Here is a 24,732-nt window from a genome sequence, read left to right on the forward strand (position 1 = left end):
GGCTTATGTTCAACAGTGGATAGTTAAAGGCTGATATAATATGACGATGATAAAACTGTAATACATATAGAAAAAGATCGAATCTGAAGTATGGATATGCAATAGGCCAGTTACACGGCTCGAAGAACCTACAACCTATGGGAAAGAAATGTTCTCGAGTGGCGACCCCGTACGGGAAAACGCAGTGTACAATGCGCATCCACTAGATGGAGTGACGACCTCAAATACATTGCAGGGTGTTAGTAAATGCAGGTGGCTCAGGACCGTTCTTTATGGCAGTGTATAGGGGAGGCTTATGATCAGCAGTGGACAGATTACGACTGCTATTATAATGTTGACACATAGATAGTGTAAATGCCAAACTTAACACCTATGTTATAAAATATATATATATATAATTTTGTAATATATAAGTTTAAAGGGTGAGATATGGCATGAATTAACAGGGTACAGAGGAATAACACCTGAGTCGGAATGGCAACGCATGGGGGGTATCATGGGCGAAACAGTATACTCTGTTATGTCCATGGCATAGACTGCTCATGTCAATAGACGACGGTTACCACTTTCCATCACGTGGGCCGTCAGCTTGTTTGCCATTCTAAGTTATATAAAAAAAAATGTATTTTATCTACCCTCATTAATAGATATTGCCCGCAAATTCAATTGCTTAATTGGTGGTATATTGGAAATGGCAGACAAATTTAATTATCACCTATACCTATAACCGGCGCACGAAGAGAAATTTTCCTAAGAAGTATTAGGTATCATCTTCCTATTTCCTAAATTGTATAAAGTAATAGGAAAAGTATATTTTTATTTTAAAGATATAAAAATGAAATCAAAGGTATTCTCATTGATATATCAAATGTTCAAGAATGGATGATACATGAGTACGGTGGCTGACTGGTACAGTTCAGTAATCATAATATCGAATAGGGCGGGGTATAGGCACGTAACGCATTGCCTGTAAACGCCAAGTGATGGTAAACATCTCAACGCCATCTCCGCGTATTTCCCCATCGGTTTTTCCTCTTTTCCGGCCGCTTTCCCGTGGTTTTGCTCATAGCGACAGAGGTCGCAGGTTATGCGCGCCGCCCCCTGCGCGTAATCAATACCTGCGCGGTTAGCGACGGCTGAAGGCCCTTCGCTTGTCACCCTCCGTCAAGTCAACGGAGTGCCCAGCGACGCGCTCCCGTCCGGTTTAACTCATACCACACAACCACATAGATGATATATCGCGTTCAGCTTTTAAATGCATCTTTAGTTTACGTAAAATGTTTGCGTTGAATGCAAATTTTGTGCTGATGTCAAATCCGCGCGCGTGACTACCACGTAACGATGCATTCCATTTACATTTAAGTGTTATTAGGAACATCGAAAATGCACCTACATTTCGAGAGGAACGTGAACGCTAAATGCGACTGCACAATATTGTCGCTGTCGTGGATGGGGAAGGTACCCGACGAGTTGCCGGAGGTGAGACGCGCTATTTCTATAGTACCTAACTTGTGTCTGATTTTTCTCAATATGCTCCCTCAAGTGGCGTACGTAGCACGTACAAGCCAACGTAGATGACTTGCTTGTTCCATTTCTTTTTAGCTTCTTTCTAATCGTCATTTATAATGTACGTGCTACTAATCGCGATCATTTACTCTGCGATAGATACGCAGGCCGCTGAGATATCAATAAAAAAATTACTAAATAGTTTTGTTAATGAAGGTTTTGTTTCGATTGTGCGTTATTATTTAATGCATCCGGATTATAATAGCAAATGATTACCTTTAATGTACTCCGACGGTATCTCAGAAATCGTAGCAGTTTTGTTAAATCGCGAACAGATTACGGTGTCATCAAAGCCACGTCAAGCGCGATTGCGGCGCATTATTACATTGCATTAAATTTCCATTTCTTCGAACCAGACCGAAAGCGATTTGGTACGGGTTGTAGTTTGGCCCTAGAGACTTGTGGATAAACGTTGCCAACTCGCGCAATTGTAATCTATGTTACGGCGGCGAAGCAAAGGGCCAGGGAGCGAGAGCTCCCATTCAATTAACCTTCCTTCGTCTCTACTGCTTTTGACCTATTTACTTGCATTTCTATTCAAAGCTTAACACCCACTAACACTTTTGTTTCCTCTGGATTTTTACCCCAGTGATTATGTTCCGGAAAATTCACAATCAAGATCATCCAGTAGGCACCAATGCCTTAGGAATATTTTTAAATATTTTTTTTTGTATTTTTAAATAATGGAGCCTGTTGTTTGAATCGTAATTAATAATATTAACATTTCCAATGATTTTAAAATACACTAATATTAAAAAATTGCAGGAACTAATATTAAAAACGCAAGGAAACCGCGCGGAGCGCTAGTTTTCATTTCAATTTTTGATTTTTTTTACCCTGTCACTTTATTTACTGATTCCGTTATATTTGTCAACGCTAAAGGTGTATTATATATTATATACACCTTTATCGTCGAATAGTAATATCTCGTTATACGATTATCTACACATACATCTAAAAGTCTGTGTGAGGCGAAGTTTGATTATAAATTGCATTTATTTTAGGAGTTTTGACCACTTTCGTACTTACTACCTAAGAAGTAATAAACTTGATAAGTGACGTGTTCACGCAACAAAGTAATATTATTTTAGTTCCAGGTCATTTCTGCCTATTCCCATTGAGTTTATTTGTAGTTGACACGGGGTCAAACTACGCATTAATGCAACTTCGTTAACTACAAAGCTTGTCAACTTATAATGGACCTGGAATTGTAGATAATTTTGATTTCTTAAAATACGTGATTTAAGAGTTATAAATAGTCTTATATACTTAATATTTTTATAAACTCGTTGTAGCTAATTTTAATTAACTTACATATACCTATTTACCTTCGACGAGGTCTCGTAAACGTTCGAGGACGTCTGTAAATTTTTTATTATCACTTCATGAGAAAGTCTCGCTGGAATTTTTTATTAAACATCTATTTAGGTACAAGTTACAATAATACTATAATTAGGAATGGATAATGTTGATATCGATCCGATATGTATATATTGGTTTTTTCTGGATACTGCTGACTAAAAAAGTCATCACCGATTTCGATATTGTCCATATCGGTCGGATATCTATAGATATAGATATTTTCAAACATGTTAAAAATCTGTTATCTAATAATTAAAAGAGTAACTGTTGAGTTTCTTGCGGGCTCTTCTCAACAGATAATAACTATTTGAACCCTGCATTCATAAAAAAATGACGATTTAAAAGTGCTTGTAAAGAACTCTATTTGTATAAAGATAATTTGTTTATTAATTTATTGTTATTTTTTTGGATAAGAAACTTTAACATTTTCGTTATTAGACCAGTATATAGATATTGAAACTAAAATATATAGATATATTATTTTTTTTTTGATAAGTGAAAATGGTATGGTGACCCTTCCTGCGCTAACGAGATACGCTGGCGAAGCACCAGTGAAGGGTGATAGATGAGAATGAAAACAGGTCAGTTAGCCCATCATGATGAATTCATCTGGAATTAACCATGATAGTTTCCAGGGAGAACCGCGAGGAGGTCGATCCTGGTTGGATATATTGCTAGCAATGGGATTCTCAGTCTCTATTACTATCAATCCCTTTCCCCCCTATACATTAGTTACACTAATATAATAAAATAGAAGAGTTTGTTGCTTTGGGAACACTCTAAACTTTGGAATTTTTTTTTTAAAGACTGTTAAATATCACTATACGACTGCGGTGATTTTGAATATTCTATAAGTAGATCTTAGAATTGAAACACATATTAGTCGTATGGTCGAATGCAGTTAGTCGAATTGCACTCAGGTTGTACCAATCTATTGTAAATCTATAAGAACGTAAAAATCTTCTCTAAAATGGAAGTTGTAGCAACGGCATTTTTTTATACAACTTAGAATGGCAAACTAGCTGACGGTCCACCTGATGGAAAGTGGTAACCGTAGCCTATATACACGTGCAGTACCATGGACATAACAGAATATACTGTTTCGTCCACGATACTCCCCTTGCATTACCATCCCTAAGGACTCAGGTGTTATTCCTCTGTACCCTGTAAATTTACTGCCATATCCCACCCTTCAAACTGAAACAGTTGTGCAAACACAATTGCTTCACGGTAGAAACACGAATGGGACAGAGTACCCAAGCAAACGACTTTTGTACAAAGTCTCCCTCTAGTAAATTACCAGGTTAATTAGTTTTTTGAGATTACTAGTTCATAAGATTTTATGAACATGCATAGGCTAAATATCTTGCGCTTATGAATCTGTATAAAATAGATATTGCCGTATGGTCCCGGCAATGAATGGGCTGGCCACCCCTTCCTTTTCCATAAGTGTTGTAAGAGTCGAATAAGTAAACGTAATGGTCGAGAGATGGGCAGCAGTGTCCTTCTTAAAATATTATCAAAAATCAAACCGCAGTTCCCAACCAGCCTATCAAGCGTGACAACTACTGACAAAATCCCCCCAATGGTAAACTGCCATAAGGAATGGCCCTGTTCCTTATGACAGTGTATGGAGGAGGTCTACAATCAATAGTAGGCAGATAACGGCTGTAATGTTGATAGAATAGATAAATAAATAGTCAGAGGCATTTGTTTAATTTCGTCAAATCTGTATAAATAGTATTAAAAAATATAGATCTAATAATACAAGTCACAAATCACTAATCTTAATTTAAAACCAATCATAAAAAGTTATACATAATAATCATTAATGTTATATGCCTAATTTTACTATATTTGTATCTAAATTTATGCTATTCTCATAAAAGCAGAGTAGAAAGAGCATGAAAATCACTAAAGGTGAGTGCAACCTACGATTTGCAATATGTATTAGGGTTTTATGGTGGAGAAGAGGAAGTTGAATCGATTGGGTGTTAACCGATCAACACACTACATGTTTCGAATTCTATTTACAATCTCGAAAAAGAAACTCAATTTTTTTATATCTATTATATATATATTAAACCAAATTAATTCCAGTGTATTATTCTAATATCGCCATAGTCGTAGAATACTGACGGATCTATATATGTAATATTTGTCAGATCCGTCTGTATTCTACGACTATAAAGATATGTTCGGTGAAATGTTACGGTAACCGTTGACAAATGCCCCTGTTAACCCCATTAGGGATAACAGTCTTGAGCGCATTTATTTTTATTTATATTTTATATCTTTTATATATCTTCTTTTATTATGGTAGTCGCCGATATTAGTGCAAACTCCGTTTTATTATTTTATAATATATTTTTCTATGTAAAATATAAAACAAAATACAAAAAGATGTAAACTATACGTGGTATAATTTCTACAATTGATTTATTTAAACTTTATTGACAAACAAAATGTGGTACAAAGGGCGGACTTAATGATATACATATATATGATGAAGTACAATGACGATAACCACATGGTAAAGGACTGAATGCGTTTATGTTTTTCCCATCTGGCTTGTCTCGTCGTCCATCCCTTGAATGTAATTAAAATTGAGACTAACCAAACTTCCTAATGAAGTCGGAATAACACTTCTGGCGCTGTCTGTGCGGTCAGTCCCTAATCAACATGTAAAATATTTTCTGGCTTAATGTATTAAAAAGGTAAAAAAAGGTAAGTTTTACGACTTGCGACGAGATATGGCAATAAAATTACAACAATGTTCGTATCTATGCGACGGGTGACATTGTTTATCAGATGTATCGTCACACGTTTGCCATTTTTATTAACTATCATTATCGTATTAGCCGTTAATTTTCCAATGTTAAACATAGGACTCATCTTTTTGCTGTTTTTGCCAGTAGTCGCCAGGCTTGGCAGATGGTTTGACAACCGTAGTTAAGTTTTATTGATGTTTTAAGAGGAATCTTGTCATTATATGCGACGTTTTATATAACACTAGGAATTCGCTTCAGCTTCGCACGGATAGATAGATAGAATAATAATAATTTAATACTTCAATAGACAATTTTATATTTTAGGTTACAATAATTATAATTTTCATGGACATCTCTAGTTTTTTGAAAATAATAAATAGCATATGTAAATCGCTGATTACGTAGTTGTACATATATAGGTAAAAGAATTCTTAAAATCACTTGAGTAGTTTTTAAGTTTATCCATTACAAACAATCGAATCATTCCCCCTTATAATATATATATATAGATTGAAAATCACGATTTCAACTGTTAATTTTTAATAATATTTTGCCACACAAATTATGTTATGAAATATTTGATTTTATAGTCATAGAGAGAGAAACGAGGATATCCGTAAAAGAACCAAAATAACCTCAGGCTCGTTGCCTCAGGGCCGTTCTTTACGGCAGTCTATGGGGGAGGCATATGTCCAGCAGTGGACGGATAAGAAATGATGATGATAGGCATAGAGAGATTAATTTTTTAATTTACATTATTATTAATGGTCTCATACATATATGTACCTTAGAATCAGTTTAGTGATATCATTAATGGTTTTTACCTTGTATTTGATACTAACGTATCGAAAGCAACCTGTTCGTGAAATCATTGACTTTTTCCTTGCAACCTGTTGATCATACTCGATATGTACTGAACCATGGACGTTTAGTCGCAAGAAATCACTACTAATTGGGCGTAAATGAATGCACAGGGAAGTACAGACGGGCAGGTTAATATCTCTCTAATTGCCAATTTCGATTTCGATCTCCGGCCAGACGATGTTTCGAGTTTGCCAAACTGGTTCTATTACATTTTATAGTTGTATATTTCCTTATACGTATTAGCCGTTGGAATTGCTCATGGGGGTACAATTTTAATTTACAAGTAAGTAAATTGTTTCTAATTAATTAAAAGATTTTGGATCTGGGCAATTATTTGACATATGTGTGAGTGACATAGCTAAAAGTACCAATCAAGAGTTATATCGTTCCCTAAATGAGTTTGGGTTATATGTAATTAATTCGCGATTTACTTACGGAAAGAGCAGTTATGAGTATCGTAGACGCAACACATGTAGCGCAATGCTACGAGGCTGCAACTGCTACGTAGCAGGGCGATATATTATATACATTATACCAGAGGGAGACTTTGTACAAGTCATTTGTTTGGGCACCTCTGTCCCATTCGTGTTTCTACCGTGAAGCAGTTGTGTTTGTGTGGCTGTGTTTCAGTTTGAAGGGTGGGATATGGCAGTGAATTTACAGGGTACAGAGAAATAATACATGAGTCCGCAGGAATGGCAACGCATAGAGGGTATCATGGGCGAAACATTATACTCTGTTATGTCCATGGTACTGCTTATGTCTATAGGCGACAGATAACACTTTCCATCAGATGGGCCGACAGCTTGTTTGCCATTCTAAGTCGCATAAAAAAACATTATCGCGTAAACAAATATGAGGAACTGTTTTGTTACAGCCGCTGAAAATATAACTTTTTTTTTTTGCATTTTAGAACTTTTTTTATTACAGTGGTTATCTAAGGAGTTGTTTTATATCATCGGTTTTTATTATTAACTGGTAATTAATTGCCGTTTAGACAAATGTAGTGATAATTAATAAAAATAAGCAAATGCAATAAAAATAATTGTTTCATTCTCACATTTGCGTAGGTTTTTATTATTAATTGCTTATTAACCTATGACGGGAAGTAGTTTGAGTACTGTAGTAAAGCGCTACGCATAGCAGGTAACAATTGCCACTTAATTAAATAGCTATATTTCTATTTAAAGCTTAACACCCACTAACACTTTTGTTCTTCTGGATTTTTACCCCAATGATTATATTCTGGAAAAATTCACAATCAAGTTCATCCAGTATGTATGCATATGTATTACCTAAATGCCAGATAATATAAATAAGAAATAAATATAATTTTTAAACTTTATGTTAATTTTTATTCAATGGCAACGACAAAAAAAATACGCAGTGACTTCATTAATCACCCCTATTTATATGGACAATAAATAAATAAATATATTAATATGTTTTTATTATAGATATATTTTAATGAGTTGCACTATATATACCTCTATATATAATAACTTCTGTTTTTGTTATTCATCGGGATTTAATTCATGTAAGGTGCGTTATCAAATACGAGTATGATTGTTAATTTAATAATGATTACAAATAACACATTTATATTTTTTTATAAATATCGATGCTATAAATAAATTAATTTGTTATTAAATCCATTAATTTATTAATATTTAATTAAATAGATTTTATGATCTTTGGAAAAATAGTGTAGTATAATATCTCCGTTGGTCCTGGAGTAAAGCGAGAAAAGCAATCGCTCTAGGCGCCCGATAACAAGGGGTGCCAGAAAACCAATTGCGAAAAACAATTTCTAAGGTAAAATAAAATTTTGAGAGGTGCGAAAGTAGTGTTGACATTTGCAATAAAAGTTTTTTTTTTTTAATTTGGCAACTATTATTTATTTAATATAAAACCGACGTAGACTTTACGTGAACTGAAAGCGTCAACCAAAGGGCGCCAAAAGACATTCTCGCTTTATCAAAGTCAAAGGCTGGGAACGACGCTCCATAAAATGTTAACTAATCATCATCATCATCGTCATATCAGCCGTTAACTGTCTACTGCTGAACACAGGCCTCCCCATTAGAGGGGTTATGCCATTATATTATGAGTTGCCACGCTTGGCAGGTGGGTTGACAACCGCAGTTAGGATTGGGTGATGTTTTAAGAAGAACACTGCTGCCAATTCCTTGACAGTTAAGTTTTCTTAGGACTACTCACACTTATTCAGCTCCATTCGCGTTTTGTTGAACGATTTTAGTTACACTTATACGGCTCTGCTTCTATCAGCCGCGTACGGCGTAGTAAGAATGAGAAACGCCGTCATAGCGTGCTGTCTCCACTGAAACGCTTGTCTATTGCGTACGGCGTTTAATATGCTGCATTTCCTAAAAATAAAATAATTATAATTACTATAAAATATGTATGCACACTTTAATCCTTGCGGACATAATGATTACGCATGAGTAGTCCCTTAGTTGCCACTTACGACACCCACGGGATAGAAAGAGGTGATCTATTCTATGTTAGGACCACATGACTAACTACTACTAATAATAAATACTTAAAATGTATCTATATATTAGATAATAGTACTGTGATAACATAGTTCTATATATAAATATTATTATTCTGGTAGTGCACTAATTTGCAAGTTTCACATTACTCGACTATACAATGTCAAGGTCGTTATAAATGCATCTGCAATGCGATTAAAATAGTTGTTTATTGCTACAGGAGGAGGGTTGGAAGTTGAACCGCAACAACTACTACCAGGAAGGGTGGCTGGCAACCGGCAATGTGCGTGGCGTGGTCGGCGTCACGTTCACATCCTCGCACGCACGCCGGCCACACGAGCTGCCATTGCGCACCAATTACAACCTGCGTGGTCATCGATCCGATGTATGTATTAAAATAAAAGAAGACCCCTTTTTGTGTCCTTTTGTTTAAATAAAAGCATGGGTTCGATTCTTGGTTAAGTCGATTGCGAAGGTTATTTTTTTTACAAATATCATAGGTATTTTGGGTTGTGCCACAGATGTACACTGTTTAATTTCTTATAACGTAATGTATCTTATACTAAACATAAGGCAAATGGTGTAATTGTATTGCTCTTATTGTTGAGGTAGTCAGGATTATATAAAGGCCTATCTGACGTTACTGAACAAGTATTTGTTGTCGCCTTCTAGTCAACGAACAAAAAATCAAATTTCATAGTCGCCTCCTTTATTGATGTGTCTTGCTCCTGTGCACAAAGTTGATGACTCCCGGTATGCCTTCTAACGACAAAAAGTGTCATCAGAGATTCGAATCCAAAGTGGAATGTCTTAAACGCTCTAGCATATTTATTACTGTCATAAAATGTTTCCAATATCATCAGATTTTCTTGAATATATTATAACCTGCCCCGTTACACGCACATACTCTACGGGAGCGAGTCTTTGAAGCGATGCCGTTTTTCGGTGCAATAACAATAAAGTCGACTTCCAAGCTCCGCAGCGCAATGTTATACACGGCATTGGAAACGATCGTAATCAAATTTTCCTTACCTTACTCAGCAGTAAACGCCAGTCCGTGATTCAAGCTGTATTTTAGTAGCTTACCAGCCCGCGTATTCCTGAATGGGTAAAGCCCCGACCTTGAGCTTGTTTCACGCTCTTTTGTATTCTACTTCTTGATTTATAATGTCCATTAATGTGTTGACTACTGGAGAGTGCTTAAAAGGTGTTTGGAGTTCTTGTAGGTATATTGTATTGCACTAAAGAAAAATGGGTTTTGTTTTATCTTTATTTTTTATTCACAAGTGTGACAATAACTACGATACGGTACGGCGTGGATTCGAGGTCGGAAATAGATTTATTAACAGTTGTGAATATACCATATTAAAATAATTAGGTTTTACATATTTTTACTGAAATTTTAAACATAATTAAAAAAAAACAGTTTATGATTTATATAAAAAATATTTATCATAATATATTTATAACAGTAATACAATTAACGTATTTTAATCATGTAATAATAACTTTATTTAAATAATTTTATATGTCCCTATGGAACAGCATGTGTATATAATTGTTAAAAAAGTTATGACAGCATTTGCAACGTATTGCAGGCACTATACTTGTTTACTGTCTTTTAAAATTAAATTAAAATAATGAAAATTGTGAATAATTATTATACTTAAATATTTCTGTATCCATAAAGAATTAATCATAACAGTTTTTTTTATTAGAATACTACGTATTTAATTCCCATCAGTTTCTAATTCCCATCAGTAAAAGTCTACGTGTACTGATTAATCTTCATATTTCACTTTTAAAAAGAAAGGAACACTGTATGGGTACCTACACTGCACTAATATTGGACTGCTAAGAGATTCTTCTTAATTCTAAAGAAAGAAATATTAAATTTCTCTACCCTACCTACCTTTATGTACGTTAGCTTTTATGGTATACGAGTAGGTATCTCATAATTGGATGTAAAATACTTTCCCGCAATGCTTGTCGTTTCTTTGTTATATACATAGGTAGGTATACAAGTAGTTTTTATTCTTTATTTTTGTCCGACTTTAATAAAAAAGAGGTTCATCGTATTGAACACAGCATTATCTCATGTTGTATAGCTTATAATTGTCCTCAAGAAATCAACTATCAAATGGAAAAAGAGTTTATCAAACCCGACTGATAATTCCAGAGATTATGGCGTTCAAACAAAGTCTTTTTATTATATTATTAATTATTTTTATTATATTATTAAAGATTAGTTATGTTTTTTTTTTGGTTTAATAATTGATTTCTCTTTTTTTCACGTATAGTATTTGATAAAGTAAAAATTTTAACAATTCTTTAAATTCGTATACTTATTTTTGGTTATATTGGACTTTGTAATAATTTAATAAGTTCCTCATAATGACATCGTTTCATTATTTCTCAAACTAGGACAAAAAGAAACCAGACAATGAATATCTAAAACAAAAATAGAACAGAAATAATCTTTATTCAATTAGACTTGTTCCCAAGCTCTTTTAAATCAATTTATTATGACTGTATTGCTGGGTTCGGGATGTTGTTATCTACTGAGAAGAAACCGCTAGAAATTCAACAGTTACTCTTTTCAAATTATTATGTGCAAGATAATTTTACATTTGAATGGGTACTGTAACTAAAATTAGCAATAAGTATTAACAAGGTACAATAAACTTAGAAAACTCTCTCGAAAATCAAGAGAAACCAAATTGGGATTCGAATTCGGAATCTTTTATACAAGGCACCCTACGTCATAGAGGACGTTGTATTTTTACAAACTCCGTTATTTTATGGGGAATGCCTCTGTGCTCCGATTGCTATGTTTAAGTGTGTGTAAGTTGTTGTTGAGAACGCTCGGAATGCTATAACAAGCATCCGGGCATCATATAATTCTTTTATCATATTTATACAAAACGTACAAGGCGGTATGACAAAAATATTTAAACAGACAGACATTCAGCGTGCGTATCTTTTATACTTATAACTCTTTCTTCAAAAACTGTACGTCTAAATAAATATAATTCTTAGGGTTTTGTGCCAGACGGTTGTTATGCCAACGAGGCGCCTGAAAGCCCAGTTTTTAAATAACACGAGACAGGAACTTTAATTAAATTCACACTTACGACCTGTGCAGACGAGGTACAATTTATATTCTACTTTTTCGTTCTTTAAAATTGAAGACAACTTTTTTTGGACGGTGCTTAATTTTTGAGAAACTGGTTGTATGAAACTATAATTTTTTGATATTTTCTTTATCAACAGCTTTACAGTAATATAATATTACTTACCACAGATAATATTATTCTTTAAACTGTTAATAATACCAGAGCAATTTATTTTGGTTTTGTGATCCTAAGAAACTCACAAACTGAACAAAAAGTTTTGCCCAATTTATTATAAAATTGATCAGCATTGATATCATTATTGATATACAAAAAAAAACCCGATCTCATAACCATCATGCATCTGTTTTCATAGTCGCGACGTCTCGTCAAAAAACTTTAATGCGGACGTAGAGAGAAAGAATTAACTGTCAGTAAGTTTCATGAAATTGATTTAAATTAAGAATACAACTTTTATAATATAAAATTGGCCATGCACACAAGTCTATGCACAACTACGACTTTCAATTTAAATACAGTGGAATTTTTTATCTTCCTCATATATAAAAACAAATCCCTCATTGAGCAGAGGAAGGATTATTTGGTTTAAAGACTAAAAAGTATTTAATTTTGTACCTGTTCCTGCTAGTTGTCGTTTACGAGAGAGAATTTATTAGGTACTAATTGTTTTCCGCGGCGTAGCCCGCTTCTAACTATGTAGTTTCCGTATATCATTCCCATTGGAAACCTTCATGAATCCGGTCTTATATTGTGTTATTTACTTAAATGATAATTACATACATAATATCTTCATAAAGTTTCAGCTAATTCAACTGATCGGTTATTTAACAGCATTTTATATGTGATTATTTAGATTGATCTAACTTTTTTATGTATAAACTGATTAAAATAAAACACTAAATGTTAAGTGGAGAGAACCGCAACGCATTAGTAACCACATTCAAATCGGTTAAGTTGTTTCTGAGATTAGCATGCACAAACGCAAAGATAAACTAACAAACAGACAAAAAATCTAAAAATAATTGTTTTGGGTTCTATTGCGTTCATAAAGCCCTCCTATAATAGTTTTTTTTTTATATATCTTCCATGTACAGACAGCCATCAGTTACAATTTTATTATATATATTTATATTGATTGATGATTGATAAGGGGCTTAAACTGACTTTAAAGGAGGAATTTATCATATCAATTCGATCGGTTATTGGCTACCGAGCATTGTTAATTTTTTGGTCAGATGAGTGTCAAATACCTATATTTTTCATAATTTGTAAGAGCTTTCTAAATATGAATAGATATATATTATGAATAGATAGATATATATATATAAGTATAATATTCGTATAATACTTAATCAATATTATAATAATTTAAGTTTGTAAATATAAACGAAATTTAGTACGTTTATCCTCATGAATATAACCCTTAATCCGTGGTCAAACGCATTAGCTGCCTGTTGCCATTGAATTATGTTAGACATGCCCACGGAGCATCTACTCTATGGTTATGTCTATTTATATCTACGCTTGTAATGTAAATCCTAATTTGTATTGAGGTACGTATTATAACGGCTATTAGGAACCCTTTTGTCTTAAGTTAATTAATGGTTCATACATGAAAGCGTTTCTCGAGCCTGGGGAACACTTAATAACGAAAACGACGTCACGGAATGTCAGCTAAACATACTACAGTTCTAAATAGATATATTGTTATTATTACTATTATATAATAGTAGATTTGAAGAGAAAAATACTTGCGACTTAGCTCAAGAAATGAGGTACTCTTAGACATATTGTCAACTATTACAGTTGTGGCGCTGTTTGTGGCATTAATAATTAAAAATTATTTTAGACGGAGTATACCCACTTCAACTTACAAACAACTTTGACAACAACATCTTAACAAAATTACGCAATAATAAATACAAAAGGGTCAAGTCGAAAGTACTCGTAACTGTCGAGCTTGAATGAATTGGCGAATGTGTGGAGGAAACGAAAAAGTTTTATTTGAATTGGCGACCTCCAATGGGAGGCAGTTGTGACGTATAAGTAAGCAAGTAATGTCTGTACTGTAATGTAACTTATATCTATTAAGCTATTTACTTTCACTTTAAGTCCCTTACAGAGTATTCTGAAACAACCGATAGTCAAAGACTTCTATCCTTATATCTCTTGCTTCGTTTAATTTCATATTCTCATACATACGAGTATATGCCGGTCCCGAGATTTTTGTTTCTCAATCAATACACGATACACTATGTGTCATTTCAGATGTTAAAATAATATTTACTTTATAGATACACGCACGTAATTTTTTTAGTCTAGCAAGTACCGCAAAAAAGACGCCGTTTGTCGTATCTCCTCACTTTCAGGGCAGTAGTAAAGGTCTAACATTAAATAACATGCATGGTGATCTGTTATGGTATTTTATAATGTATATTCTTTGTAGGTAATTTTGGTGAAATGGAACGAGCCGTACCAAAAGCTGGCATCCTGCGACAGCTCCGGCGTTATCTTCGTATGGATCAAGTATGAAGGCCGGTGGAGCATCGAGCTGATCAATGATAGGAGTACACCCGTCACGCACTTCTCTTGGTCACACGACGGCCGCATGGCACTCATCTGTTACCAGGTTGGTACATGTTGTTTGTTATGTGTACTATAAAATTATAAATGTATATTTTTTGTTTTATATAAATGGTTTATTTTGTTTTTTTTTTTTTTAATTGAATGTAGCTGTAGGGAATAGCATTTCATTGTCGAAATTTTGCAAAGATTGTAAAATAAAATGTTGAGAATGCTCCTTAGCTTGTCGCAAACGAGCAACTGTATCATAACCTAAAAATTGGAACTGCTAGACAGGAAATACTGCAGCACACAATCCTATAAGGAAAAGATACAAAACATCCTAACAGACTGGCAAGAAATCTTAGGACGTAAAGCACACGACTCGTAGACTGAAACGCAAAATGCCCCAAGATATGATTAAATAAAATAAAGTAGGATGCGACACAGGTCGCATACTGAGCACGCCAATGAAGTAAACATTAGACGTACTATTTATTGTCCCCAGACAAGTTGTCCAGCAAGAAGACAGATCTTAGTATAAATAAAGTCATAAAAAAAATATTGTTTTAGTTATATAACAAAGAACCAATTCATTTAATTTACATACAGGTAAAAAATTATATATTTACCTTACGAATTCTATTTATGTTATACCTAAATGTAAAAGTTTACAAAAACGTATTTCAATATTTGTTATTTTATCTCGTTAAAACAGCTGAACGAATTTGAATGAAATTTGATAACCAGATGGACGTAAACCTAGATTAACACGAAGTATACTTTTCATCCGATAGGTTCTGATAAAATATTACTAGTTTTTAATATGGGCTATCTAATCGGATTTCACTGAAATAAATTTACATTTTTTCTTACTTAAGTATGACTAGCTGATGCCCGTGACTTTGTCCGTGTGGTATTTGTTATTCCTGTTTAGATATCATCGATGTACGTACCTACCTATTTATTATGTATTGGAATACTGGACGAAAATTAACAAATAATATTTCGTCTCACTCTTTGCCTTAGGTTAAAATAACTTTACTTAAGTAGGTTGTGTACTAAGCTGTATAAGTTACTATAGTTTTTTAAATATTCCACGGGAACTCTTTAATTTTCCATGATTAAAAATATCTAAAATATTGACCGGGTATGTAAGGTACCACAAAATTTCCTTTAAATCGGTCCAACAGTTTCGAAGATTAGCCCGTACAAACAGATAAACAGACAGAAGAACAAAAAAATTTAAAAATATATCTGGATGTGTTCTATTTCACTTCTAACATCTCCCTGACTCGGCTTTTAGCGTTTTTTTTTCTATGTACAGACATTCGACCTCTACAGTTTTATTATATGTATATAGATGATGTATGTACAAACAAACAGACTGATATTTATTATAAAAATAACTGTAGTTTAATTGCTTATTTCGAGTCTTTGACATTGACATTGAGTTTTTATTTTGCATAAATTAGAGAGTACCCTAATTTATACGATAAAAAAACTCAATGTTCACTTTTTTTTTTAATTCTCGACCCCTTACATGTTAAAATCGAATCATTAGCATTCTTATAAAGGAGTCTTTTACTAAAGATGCTAATGATTTGAATTTCACCCTGTACATACTATTTTATTTTATTAGTACGAGTATATGAGGTGCAGATTTTAACGATTTACCAAAAACGTTATTTTAAACACTGTTTATCCAAATACAATTTAACCAACCTCTGAGTAATAAATTTTTTAATAGGTAGGTAGGCAGTTTAGTAAGTGTACCTAATAATATTAAATTATAATTTTATACGCCAAAATCTATAGATTATTATAATAATAATAAAATGTATTACTTTTTATTTTCAATTCACTTAAATAAGAAGGACATTTTCAACTCAGTTGTACGTTTTTTTAATGTTTGCTACCTCATAAATCCGTACGTTGTAAGAATAACTCGATCTGGACAATACATTTTTATCTTAATAGATGTTTTTTCAGATTGGTCCCATAGAAATTTTATTCAAATTTTATATCCATAATATTAACCAAAATGACTGGTTTTGCCACAATAAAAGTGATTTTCTTTTGAGGAACACAATTTAACTGTTTATAAGACAGACTTTGTTTTGTTTATACATCCAACTTTTACAGCAAGATGTTTAAACGTAGATAGATAGATACTCTTTATTGTTTCCTTCAAAATATTACAATAGTAAACTTATTATCAATATAAACAATTACAAGAAATAATCACAATGAGAAAACAATGGGCGACCTTATCGCTAAAACATATATTGCAAGTTTAACATTTTTGTTGTAAGATGGTACTTGTTTATCAGTTATTAATCTTGTAACTGAAACTGCGTAGAGATGTTTGTAGTGCATGTTTTACCGATTTTATCATGGGGAGTGCTATGAGGAATTGTTCGGATTGATTCCTGCTGATGATTTCCGCCACCGCCACAAACCTAAGTTCCGACCCAACCATCTAGATGAGTGGTAGTCTTCCACCGCGCATTTTTCAAGGCACTTTCTTTTACGTAGAACCACCCTTTGAAATCAACTTCCAGCAGCAGTATTTTCGACGGCATCATAATCTTCAAAAAAAGAGTAATCTTCTTTTTTAAAAGGCTGGCAGCACACTTGTAATGCTTCCAGTGTTGCGGGTGATCATGGGCGGCGGTATTCACTTACAATCAGGTGAGCCGCATGCTCATTTGCCCCTGTGTTATAAAAAAAATTAGTGACCTACAACTTTATCTATAGTAGGCATAAAACGACATAATACCTTTCTACTGTAGGTATGTACCTAACTTTACCTGAATTGTATAGGTGATCTAATTAATTAGCATCATCTAAAAGCACTACCAGTAATATAATGAGGGCGTATAAAACGTCACAGTCGTGTACGACAGAAACGGTAGAAGCACATGCGTTATGTTATGTCGATATTAACACGCGTTTTACAATTACACCGGCTTTTTTACTGTATAACTAATATTATATGAGTATTATTTATTATTCTAATCTTCCTATATATAATATATCTTATATATGTGTATGTATATTTGTTATTTATTTATATTTATTTGTGTAATATGTAAATTTTAGTATGTATGTATATCAATTATTACTTGTACCGCATTTGAGTATTCTGACACTTCCCTATGGTTGACTGGGAGAGAATACTTTTTGCATTAAGTCCGCCCTGTACACATTATGTACTAATGAATAAATAAATATTAATTTTCATTAATTATTTTTTATTTTTATTTTAGTGTATTATAATATACATATATTAAGGAAATATATGCCAATGTTATAATGAAAACTGATTTAAATTTTTATAGGTTTGTTTGTTATGGATTTACTTAAAAACTGCATATCTATATAAGATTTATCAGCGAGAGACGTGTTGTAATTAAATAAAAAACCGATCGAATCCGGGTTGAGCTGCGAGTGTACAATAAACGTGATCACACGCTCAGTACTAATAGTATCATTTTTGCCCGGAAAGGCAAAATTGCAAGATCTGGTACTCGGTATAAATGTTAATTACGCGATTATGTCTTCTAACCTTAATCCGATTTTGATGGTTCTGCAATCCATAGTGTTTATTTCCGTGTCTGTGTTTTTAATTTGTCACAAATGAAGTTTTTGTACCACAAAACCTTAAACGACCAGTGTTATTACCTATTTTTGAAATTTCTTACCGTCAATATGGTAATAAAATGAATCAATAACAAAAACTGTTCCCAAGGAGATGTTATTACTTGTTAGCTACCGAGTAGTTTCCCGGGCACGTTCCTGGCAATTTAGTAAATTAGTCGATCTGCACCCCACTATCTGATGTTATGATAAATCGTTTCTTTTCTCCGTGTTAAACCAATCGACGAGGTCTTGTAGCAATCTTTCTTTAGAATTAATCATTTCTTCATATTTCATCTTATACCCTAATTATTTCTGATGGTGTTAACAGGACTTTTTCAAAGCTGAGTTTTCCATCTTTGAATTTAATACGGATTAATTATATGTACATGTATATGTATAATACGTTACAGATGCAAATAATTGATTAAAATAATTTGTTATTCTTTACGATTGATTACATCACAAGATGCCTTGAGAATAATTAAATTTTATTAGGCCCTTATTAAAGAGTAATTAAATTTAATAAAAATATTGTTCAATACAATATTTATTACATTAAAAAGTTAAATAGCCTAAACGAATAAAATACTATATTATTTTTCCTCTTTTGTATAGCATTATACTATGATAGCTTTTTACCTGCTATGTATTTTGTGCGCGTGAATTTCAAGAGTAGGAAAAGCACTTAATTGGACAACTTCTAATTGGTACCTTAATATAATACATATAATAACTTTTAAATTAGACCTTCGGGAACAGTGAAAACCCACACCCAATTCGGTGCAGTAGTTTTTGCGTGATGGCGGAGCAAATATACAGACAGACAGATAGAAATACAAAATTTCCAAAAATTGTTGATTTGGCTTCTACTGCTCTAATTAAGAGTTCTTCTATCAATTCTTCTCAAATATTTTTCATGTACAGACAGACATCATTTGGTTATAATTATTTTATGTAATAATATATATATGTAAGAATCCGCAATAAACCTTTTTTTTTAATCCACTGAGGTGGCAAACAAGTATACGGCCCACCTGATGGTAAGTGGTTACCGTAGTCTATAAACATCTGCAATACCAGAGGTATTACGCGTGCGTTGCCAACCCCGAAGGAACCTCTTTACCCCCCTTTTGAAGAACCCCATGCTGTAGTCTCTTAGGAAAACTTCGGCAGGGAGCTCATTCCACAACCTGAGTGTTCGTGGGAGGAAACATCTCTGAAACCGCGTAGTACGTGACCAACGAGAACACTCATTGGCGACCTGAAAATAATACAATGGTCACGTTCCAAACGTACTGTTGCAGACAAAAAGAGAAATATATTATTTATGAGCCAGTCGTACACGGTTTTGTTTGCATAACCCGCAATGGGGCAAGCAAAGTTCCTGCTTGTCCACCGACATTTGTTCTCGCCATTTAGACAATACTGTACTTTCGTCGGTTTTATCTAGACCGAACACAAACGTCTACCTAAAAAGGTTGCGGTTAACATTTCAGTATTTATATTTAGGTCCGCGCTAATTGGTCACAGTGGAGCTCTTTTATACGTACCTATATATAGTTAATTTTAAATCTTCGCGTTATTTACACATATATTTAAATACACTTAAATTTAAAAAAATAATAAATTCAAATCCACGTCGAAACATCGGTAATAAAAAAGCAGGTATGTAAGTACCTGCAAAATTTTTTCATCGCCTTAAGTGCCGATAGTGTATTTAAATATATATATATATATATATATATATATATATATATATATATATATATGTTTAAGTTTCTATGCAGCAAACCGATAACAAATTCGTTACTATTATTTGTATGTGTGTGTGTGTGTGTGTGTGTGTGTGTGTGTGTGTATGTGTGTGTGTGTGTGTGTGTGTGATATCTCTGCCCTGTATGTTCTACATGTGATGTGTTGATATTTGTTATGAAGAAAAAGATCTAAATGACATTTTTATTGTAATTAATTTTAAGATCTGCTTCTAGCAATCACAAATATTCAAATAAAAAATTCATGCTTTAATTAATTCTTTGCAGAGTCAAAAACTACATACACAATTTCACACCCTAAATTCAAATATTTTAGTTTTAATATGTCTAAGAAACATTTCGCTATTCAGCTTTTACCTGCGACTTCGTCCACGTGAGCGGTATATTTTTATTCACTGAGATAAAAAAGTAGCGTATAACCTTCTCCCTTCCATATATTTACATATACACCAAATTTCATAGTAACTGGTTAAGCTGTTAAAGTGCTATAAGGTAACAAACTCACTTTCACATTTATAATTTAAAGATTGTCTATTATATATTATACTAGCGACCCGCCCCGGCTTCGCACGGGTGCAATGCTGATACTAAATATACCTACCTACTGCAGAATGTCCTTATAAATAACGCTTACAGCTTTTTGTTATTAGACAATACAAACATGATAAAGTGCTATAGGCTGAAGCGCGGTCTTCAACGTGGTACTTATAGGAACGCGCCGCCGCCAGCCGAGCCGGTACCGCCACACTGCTATGTCCCTGCATTTTAAATCTGTAATATCTTCGGAAATATTAATTTAAATGACATGCTGTAAAGGACATTTTGATCTATACTAAATAGACAATGTACTTACGGTTCTTAATTGCATAAAAATTAATGCTGTATTGCTTAAAATCACTTCGTAAATAAGCAATTTTTTCCCGTAAAATAATAATAAATAAATTAAATAATAGGATAAAAATGATTATTGTGGGTTATCCTTAAGAGATAGATATATACCATCACGGACTTTTTTGTTGACCTTTTTAAGCTGTACAATACTGTAGTACATTATTTTGATTTTATTTCGTGAGATTCAGCCAGCGTTTGCAATGTAAACCCAAGAAATGTGTTTATTTACGACATCACATTAGAAACCTCTAAATTTATCAGTGTTTCTCTACAATATTATGCATGTATTATACATATAAACCTTCCTCTTGAATCACTCTATCTACTAAAAAAACCGCATCCGTTGCATAGTTTTAAAAATTTAAGTATACACAGGGACGGATAGACAACGACAGCGACTTTGTTTTATACTATGTAGTGATATTGTATATATATTATACCTATTTATCTTGTCACAAGTCGCTGATTTTTATTGAGCAAAATCTACCTGTCATTAGTTATGAATTTCTGTGTTGAGAAGCTTATATATAAATCGGTACGTTTTCAATAAGTCAGTCTCTAAGTCAATAACCTCCTTTTGAGAGAGTATCCTACTAGTGAAACTAAAAATATTTCCCAATAATTTGAATCTATGAAAGCCTTGCTTGAGTGACAGAGGCGACGTGTTATTCAAGTTGTATTATTTTAATTTTCTCTAATATTTCCAGCTAATTTTCACGAAAAATTATTTTATTCTAAAGATATTTTGTTAAATATCAAACATTTTGTTTATTGTTCTTACAACAGGTATATAGCTTAAATATTCATAAGGCAATCTGATGGTAATCTCTATTGAAGTACGCTTTGTTATTTATCTCGTTACATATGTAGGTTCGTGGGTAGATTGTAGACACGTGTAAGCAGGCACTACCTACTTACGTATATAATTCTTGAAAATAATTTTGTAGAAGTGTATCAAACATTTCTTGGTATCTTTAAAAGTAAATTTGACAGTTTATTAAAGCTGTGTGTAATTTGTATCACAATGTATTATAGTATAACGGTTATATAAAATTGTATGACTTTACTCATAAAACTAAGCATCTATATCTGCATCTATATGCCAAATCTGCAAATTTTTAATTTATTATTTTTGAAGATAAAAAGATATTGTCGAGTTTTAGACTTGTATTGGTCCCTTTCCTACTAATTTCATCTAAATTTCATTATAAAAAATTTGCTACATATGAAAAACTAAAGCTCCATCCCAACCATTTGAAAAAGTGCGGGTCTTTCACCGTGAATTTTTCAAGGTAATTTCTTCTGCGCACAATCATATTTTGAAATAGACTAACAATTTTGTCAATGAAATTACAAGGCATAATACTTAGTTCTCAAGAATAACATGAAGAACAACGCATGGAGGGTATCATGGGCGACACAGTATACTCTGTTATATGTTATGTCACTCTTTGGAATTACCTTCTGCACTTACTAACTAATCAACCTAAGTCTGCACTTAATAATTAATCAATCAACTAAATAATTAACTTCTAATATACAACAGCAACAGTATTTCCGAACCAAAACAACATCATAACATAATCTTAAAAAAAAGAACATATTTCATTTAAAAAGGACGGCAGCACACCTGCAATGTCTTTGGTATTGTGGGCGATTATAGGCGGCTGTAGTCACTTACCATCAGACAAGCCTCACGCTCGTTTGACCCCTGTGTTATAAAAAAAATGACCATGATACTTACTATTCATGTCTATGGGCGCCGGTTACTACTTTTCATCACGTAGGCGGTCAGCTTGTTTACCATTCTAATAAGTTGCATAAAAAAAAATAAAGAAAAAACTTTAAGCATTAGTATTTCCGAATCAATATGACATCAGAACTTTCAAGAAAAGTGTTCCTTATTAAAAGGCCAGTAGCACACCTGCAATGTCACCGGTGTTGCGAATGCTCAGCAATGCTATTCACTAAAAATCTACCGTAACGCTACGTCCGCTGACGAACTCTAGGACAGCGGTAGTCACTTACTATCAAGTGAATAGCATGTTCGTTTGCCCCTGGTATTATAAAAAAAAATCTACTGTTGATAACTGTAATTCATATATACATATAAAAACAATTTCTCATAGAGGCACCTCTTTCTTTATTTTTCTATAATTTGTTACTGCAACATTTTCTTAAATATTCTAATGTCCATTAATAAGTGTACCAACATATTTTTCTTATCTGATACGATCTTTTTATGTGAGACGTAGCCATCAGGTCTCTTGACACAGCTATATTAAATAATGGAATAGCCCTAACTATCTATACGTACGTAAATTGTGTTCACTGTTTGTTATTTGGTAACTCGTAATGATGTTTACATTTTGCCACTGTGTAGACATAAGTCTAATGATAGGAAGACACAACTTATAGCTTTATTAAAAAACCTACCTGCGCCCACGTTCGTGTGACGATTTTCATATTTTCTTATAGGATTGAAAATTTTGCCGGAGTAAAAATATATGATATATCAGGTATCTGCCGTAGCTTTTGAGTGATGCGTGTACAAATTCTATTTATTATATAATTATGTTACTCAGGCAATATATAGAATAAATACCAGGGCGGCCAAACAATGTATGAAACATTAAGCATGAGTCGAAATATGACAAAAAATTTAGTCTCCCTTACATAGTGTTATAATGTCTGTGCTCATACTAATTTGGCAACTGGGCACGCTATGTTAATATGGAGAGCTAACAATTTTTTCAATTAATTTCAACAGCAATTTCTATCATAATAAAATAAACTTTATTGTACGTGAAGGTATTTATCAAAACAATTTTAGAATTAATAATAGTGTACTAACACTAATTAAATAATTTTGTTTAAATAAGAATCATTAAAATCAGTAAAATTTGCAAAATATAATTTAACTAACACATACTAAAAACGTGTACTTATACTTTGAACTAACCTAAGTACTTCTTTGTTTTAAAAGTCGATGAAAAAAATTCACACATATAACTAAGCAGTAGATCTACTATAGATCTAACTTCAGAAACTGAAAAATAATAATTGAACACTTAAATTATATGCTAGTTTTATAGTATAATTTCTAGGTTATTTCAATCTATAAAGTTGAAAACTTGTGAAACCACAATTTTATTGTATAAATTATATTTTGAACATATTTTGTTTATATTTATAATAAGTTTACTATTGTAAAGTTTTGGGGGAAACAATAAAGAGTATCTATTTATCTGTGTATATTATCATGTGTGGATCGTCAAACCCATTCATCGACGTCTATTTATCAGTACATACTTGTCGTGACCAGCGGCTGTCAAATGAATATAACCCAAAATATCTATCATACCCATTTGCTAAAGTCTACGCCGTGAATCCAGCGGGACTATTTTATGTGATACTTTTGTGTACAAACATTGAATGCGTTGTAATATCATAGGTGTGCCGTTGGTATTAGTCTTGGAGGTGTGTTATTGTGTACTTAACTTTGTAAAACATCTTCAATGTCAACCCGATAGGTATTCACTTTTGTGTATCGACTACATTTTACGAGGCGCACTTTATGGCTCCCAGTTAAATTTACGAGTCCTGATTTTCATTCAGGTTACGAACAGACTACATTCTGCTTCTATTG

The 24,732-nt window shown here is 33.0% G+C and overlaps 1 protein-coding gene across 2 annotated transcripts in view; it reads left to right on the forward strand.

Annotated features, from left to right (window-relative positions):
• The first annotated feature begins 1,148 nt into the window (after positions 1–1,148).
• The window catches only part of LOC113515646 (tubby-related protein 4), a 41,640-nt gene continuing 18,056 nt past the window's right edge, over positions 1,149–24,732 (forward strand). For both annotated transcript variants that reach the window (XM_052893335.1, XM_031910139.2), the window contains exons 1-3: positions 1,149–1,479; positions 9,300–9,464; positions 14,660–14,842. In XM_052893335.1, coding sequence (XP_052749295.1) covers positions 1,384–1,479; positions 9,300–9,464; positions 14,660–14,842 — 444 coding nt within the window. In that variant the 5' untranslated portion in view covers positions 1,149–1,383. The remainder of the gene's footprint in view (positions 1,480–9,299; positions 9,465–14,659; positions 14,843–24,732) is intronic.

Source organism: Galleria mellonella, unplaced genomic scaffold (assembly GCF_026898425.1).
Source record: "Galleria mellonella isolate WM207_F2 unplaced genomic scaffold, CSIRO_AGI_GalMel_v1 utg173, whole genome shotgun sequence".
NCBI classification, from domain to species: Eukaryota; Metazoa; Arthropoda; class Insecta; order Lepidoptera; family Pyralidae; genus Galleria; species Galleria mellonella.